This window comes from Engraulis encrasicolus, chromosome 2 (assembly GCF_034702125.1).
Source record: "Engraulis encrasicolus isolate BLACKSEA-1 chromosome 2, IST_EnEncr_1.0, whole genome shotgun sequence".
In the NCBI taxonomy this organism is placed as follows: Eukaryota; Metazoa; Chordata; class Actinopteri; order Clupeiformes; family Engraulidae; genus Engraulis; species Engraulis encrasicolus.
In genome coordinates this window covers 44,819,346-44,825,033 of record NC_085858.1, presented here as the reverse complement: position 1 = coordinate 44,825,033, position 5,688 = coordinate 44,819,346, and the positions used below count along the sequence as shown (strand labels likewise).

Below are 5,688 nucleotides of genomic sequence, written 5' to 3'. Positions count from 1 at the left end.
TCCTCCTCTTTTTCTCACCCTCTCCTCCTTCCTTTTTTTCTTCTTTTTCTTTTTTTGGCAGTCGTTTTGTGGAGTCTCTCGCGTGAACTCCAAACCCTCTCCTTGGCATGAAGGGGGTTCAACATTTCCGGCTGCGCTCCCATGACAACCAAAAAAAAAAAAAAAAACCTTAAACAAAAAAAGAAAGTGAACAGGGACAGAAAAAGACGAGAAGGTTCTTTTTAAAAGAATATATTTTTTTGTGTTGTTTGTTTCCCGGTCTCTTTCCCTCCACACGGTCCATTTGAAGAATGTTGTTTGCCTCCTGTGTTTCTCCAGCCCCAACATCTCCATGGTAAAGTCTTTGTGAAGCTTAATCTTCTTCCTGCCATAGTTCATGAAAATGAGTCTTTTTTTTTCTCGTAAAATATTACCCACAGCACTTAAATTGAAATTGGTGTTCATTACGTTGATTCTTTTGTTTTTGTTTTTGTATTTTTTTAATAGATTTTTTTGCTTCAGGAAAGTCTTGATTATTAACTTAATTTATATATAAAATTAATACATATATATATACTATATATAGTACCTTTGTAAGAGTATGCAGGTTGGGCTATTCATTCCTGAATTCCCTACTGCACTGGTTCACAGTTTTTTTATGCAAATAATAAATAAACTAATAAATATGTCAATGAGTTAAAAGAGGCTAGTGTTTTGGGCGGGAGAGAGGGATAGCTTGTTTGCCCCGTAGATATATCTATATGTTGACCAAATTGAGATTTTGAAAAGGATACATTAAAAATAAAAAACAAGAAAAGTGGAAGAATTTTTCACAAGCTATCACCTCCCTCTTTTAAGAGGTCCACCCTTACCACTCCCCCTGCACTCCCCCAATGAGGTCCCTCCCACTCCCCCCCCCCTCCCTTACTGAAAAGCACCCAACATTCTGATTCTTGTATCACAACCCCACACGTAAAACACCTTCACCTGTGGCAAATGGGGGGAAATCATGCATACATGTTATGACCTTTCGAAAAATATCTATTATAACATAAATCAGATATCTGCACCTATGCAATCTCCCCTTCCTCCCTCCCCTCCCCTTCCCTCTTCTCCTCTTATCCTTCCTTCCTCTGTCCGTCCCCCCACCCTGCCCCCTCCCCTCGTCCTGTCTCCTTCCATGTCCATTTCACCCCCCCTGGTGGTCTGTGTTGGCCAGGCCAGGCTGGGCATCCCCCCACCCCCGACCCCACCCCCCAAACCACCCCCTTCCTCCCTCCCCTCTTCATACGGGCGTGGTGCGTCGGTTGGCAGCGTTGGCCGAGTCTTTGTCCTTCGGGACACAGTTGTGGACCTGCAGGAAGTTGATGTCTCTCTCGGAGTTGTAGGTGGCGGTGGGCGTCCCGTGGGAGGCCTTGAGGGTGTCACCTCCTCCTCCTCCTCCTCCTCCCCCTCCTCCTCCACCGCCTCCGCCTCCTCCCCCACCTCCTCCTCCCCCTCCGCCGCCACCTCCTCTGGTTAGCGTGTACATGGAGATGTCGGTGGAGGGCAGCGCCCCGAAGCCCTTGAGACCCACGGGCGAGGTGTCGCGCGAGGGGTGCGAGGGGTCCGTGGAGCGGGAGGACGAGCGGGAGGAGCGGCGGCGGTATCGGTAGCGGTAGCTGGGGATGCGCGTGATGGCCGAGCCCTGGAGGTAGTCGGCGGCGCCGAGCGTGCCCACCCGCAGCTCCCGGTGCCGGTCGATGAACATGTGCACGGCCAGCACGCCCACCATCTCAGCCATGATGAAGGACAGCGCGCCGAAGTAGAACGACCAGCCGTACGAGTAGCTGTTCTTCTTGCTGTCGCTTTTAGAGGGGTCCCCCGCGTTGGCGGATATGTAAACGATGATGCCGATAATGTTGCTGAGGCCTGGTGGGGTGGGGGGTGGGGGTTCACAGTGGACAGGGAAAAAAATAGTCAGAACAAGCAAGTCAATACACTGTAAAGAGATAGCATTCGGCCAAATTCACACTGCAGCCATATTGCTCTGACATCACAATCAGTTAGATTTTCCTACCATCTAGTGATCATTACCGCAAGCGCGAGACATCCACTTAACGTGTCCGGTATCAGTCCGAAAGGGTTAGAATACATGAAAACAGATTATGCCTTGCACACAGGAGCGCGGTGGAAGCGCGGCGCATGTCCGGCCCCGCGAGTGGCAGACCGGACATGTCTGCGATGCTCCTTGAAAATAGAACTCAAGTCTATTTTCGTGCGCGGACGTCCGCATTCAATGAGCGGACTCCATTGAAAATGAATGGCTGCTGCCCGCGGATAGAACGTGGACGCTAACTGTGCAGTGTGCAAGGCATCCCGCGAAACTCTCGGACTCTAGATGCTCCCGGACACATTAAGCGAACGCGAATATCTCGGTGTGTTTCCACTGTAAGTATGATGTCAGGCAAGATGGCTGCCATGAACGTTTTCCTCATTCAGTTAGCATGTAAGATGTTAGCATAATCCTATTGGTAAGCCGGTTTGGTTCCATTGAGTTGGAAGAGGTTTCAGTGACATCTGACAAATAAAATACCACCTCCATTTTTTTAGCATCTCGATTTTACATAACAGTGTCATAGAAAATAACAACCTACGTATTATTGTTTGTGATGAGACATGGTTGAATTATATTGCACCTTATTCCGTGGACATTGCAAATAGCTTTTGTTATCACGTTGAGGTTTATAAATAGCTAGCCTACATATTAGCAGAGCACGGCAAGACGAACACTTCATTAATCAATGTCTCCATATGTCTTATGTGACCAAGGCCACTTGCAACGCATAGGGTGTGTTCCAATATGCAACCTTGCTTCCTCCACTTGGGCTTGTGGCCTCATACCAGGAAGTAATATGTCATGATAACATCACTGACAACAGCACTATATTTCAATATCTCAAAAGCTCAACTGTAAAGTCATTTCCTCATTTGCAATTGGGATGGTGAATGAAAAACAGTACCCCCAAAAAATGCTGTTGTGGCTAGGCTGACAGCTGGGAAATTTTATTGCTTTCTTCAGTGAGGAGGGGCCAGGAGCCGAGATGAAGCCACAAGCAGAAGTGGAGGACGCAAGGTCGCATATTGGGACGCACCCATGGACACACAAAGACGGGGCAGGAAGTTTTTCTTAGCTTGTGTCCAGAGGGAGGTCACGTTCTCAAATGACTGTGCTTCTCATGATGATTCATTGGTCCTGAATAACACACACTAATCACGTTTCAGCTTAAGCTAAAAAAGTGTCTTTTGGAGGGCGTGGTGGAAGTCAAGGACATCTGCTTGTCTTGGCGGGAGGGAGGCGATACCAAGAATAGGGCGTGCATGCATGAGTTAGCTAAAGGTTTCTTTCTTTCTTTCCGTGTCCTCCCTCACTGAAATCCACACCAGTCTATCCAGACGGCGCTGGATGCTGTATACTGGAGCAGCAGGAGTGAGACGCCGATCCAGCTCACCGACCCGGTTGAGTCCCAGCTGCGTGTTGCTGCCGCTTCATGCCTGTTACTTGAATGACTGTACTGGAAAACTAGCCACCAACTAGTTTAGTTTAGTTTAGTTTAGTTTATTGGTTTATTTCATCAGGGACCATGTGCAAAGTACATTAGTTACATAGTAAAAAGACATATGTACATATTGCACATTACAATTGCTTACTTTATATTTATTATTATTTCACAATGCTACTATCACCATGTCAGAATCGTCACAATAGGACATAACTGAAAATGCACAACAAGTACCTCTTCTTAATACATGTTCTATGTATGTCTGCTGTTGCCCAGTCTGCACTTTATATGTCTGTAAGGGTATTATATAGGTACTCTAGGTGTAATGTAGGGCCTATGTGTACTGTCTATGTCTAATTGTCTATGTCCACACCTAAAGTCTATGTCTATGTCTGCATGGGAAAGTAAGAAACATAATTTCAATTCTTTGTATGACCAGTGCATGTAAAGAAATTGACAATAAAACCAACTTGACTTGACTTGACCCGGTCGAGTCCCAGCTGCAGTTCTGTTGTGGGCAAGGCTTGCCCAGGTCCAGCTGACTCGGACCAACACTGTTACAGAATTGCTAATTGTGTGGGTCTTGGATCCCTCCTTCCCAACAGCCCGGCCGTTACCCACCCACCGCACCACCACACCCCAGCCTTTAGCCGAGAGGCACTACGGTAGCTATATAGCGAGAAGAGAAGTCGTCTGTGACAGTGTAAAGCCATGATGATGGATCATTGGGAAAGTGTGTCAGGGACAACATATTTTTAGAGTTTAATCCTCAATGGGTTTCTCTTAGCCTAGCAACAGGATCAGAAGGGAAAAAAAAGAAAAAAAAAAGAGTGAAGAGAGAGAGATGGAGAAAAAAAGTACAGAGAGTCTTTCTGTAGAGACTTGTGTCTTTCTCAGGGGTGTCGGGCTGTCATCTTTCTTCTGTACTGTACACAGATTCCACTGTAGGTAGTCAAACTCTTGACTTGTGTTAATGTTTCTTACAATGGGACTGGACTACCTTAGCATAGCTCATACTGCGGTGTATAGTGTTTGCTTAAACGATATGCCAGTTCAGCATGTTACCTGGGTTACTCAATAGCCATCTTCCACACTGTCTTTTTCTTATTTATTTCGTCATCTCCACACCGCTGTCGCTTGTTATCTATCTCTCTCACTCTTTCTCTCTCTCTCTCTCTCCTCTACCTTATTCTCTTTGTCAGTCTGTCTGTCTGCCTGTCTGTCTGTCTGTCTGTCTCCTCCTCACCTCCCCCTCCTCTACCTTTGTCGGCCTGTCTGTCTGTTTGTCCTTCTCTCTGTATCAGTCTTTCCCCCTTCCTCCATTACTTTCTTTCCTTCTCACTTATCCATGGTCTCTGTAAGTACACCATTATTATTCTGCACTATCCTATCTACCATGCAAGGCTGCACGATCCGCTCTGCGCATGTGCGATATGATTTGTGGAGCAATGTCGCCCTACGTTTCACTAAAACTAATCTGTAAGAGTTGTTTTGCTAAAAGATTTGTTTTATTCAGGTAGCCAAGGCTACATGGCCTTTTTCGTGGTTTATTGATAAACCACGTAATGTTATAAACGTAGTATGTGGGAAATACTCGTAAAATTATAGCGATGCCGGTGGTGTAGGAAAATACCTAGAGTCATTTTCTTGGGTTTATAAGACTAATAAGATGAATAAAGATTAACGAGTCAAAGATAGCCGAGGAGACATGAAGTGCGTTTTGTGTCAGCGTCTTGACAGTTAGGCTACAATTCACAATAAAGATGGAATTAATCATAAACTTTCAGGGTCCATACAAATCGGCTTTTAGTGAAACGAAGGGCGACAATGCTCCACGAATCGTGTCGCACATTCGCAGGGCAGATAGTGCATTGCCTTGCGTGGTGTGCATGTGCAGAGAGGATAGTGCAAAAATAATAATGGTGTACTTACAGTCTCTCTGGTAACACTTTACAATAACGTCCTATTCACAGCTTTATAAACACTTTATAAATAATGAACTAATTATCAACAAAATGTTTACAAATGTTTATAAATGGGCAAGAAATGCTATGTTAACACAGCAGACAGAGCGCAGTTGCAGCGGTCCTGGAAGTTTGTCCTCCAAAGACCAGATGGCATGAAACCACATAAAACTGACACAGTAGAAGTTGATTCCCACTCCACT

The 5,688-nt window shown here is 45.6% G+C and overlaps 1 protein-coding gene across 2 annotated transcripts in view; it reads right to left on the bottom strand.

Moving 5' to 3' along the window:
• Positions 1-1,264: 1,264 nt before the first annotated feature.
• Positions 1,265-5,688, bottom strand: part of cacng2a (calcium channel, voltage-dependent, gamma subunit 2a) — a 150,704-nt gene continuing 146,280 nt past the window's right edge. Inside the window, exons 4-5 of one of the 2 annotated variants that reach the window (XM_063216191.1) lie at positions 1,489-1,890; positions 1,265-1,407 (exon numbers count right to left, since the gene is read on the bottom strand). In XM_063216191.1, coding sequence (XP_063072261.1) covers positions 1,265-1,407; positions 1,489-1,890 — 545 coding nt within the window. Of the gene's footprint in view, positions 1,411-1,488; positions 1,891-5,688 lie in introns of both variants that reach the window. The other variant, XM_063216197.1, reaches the window with a different exon arrangement.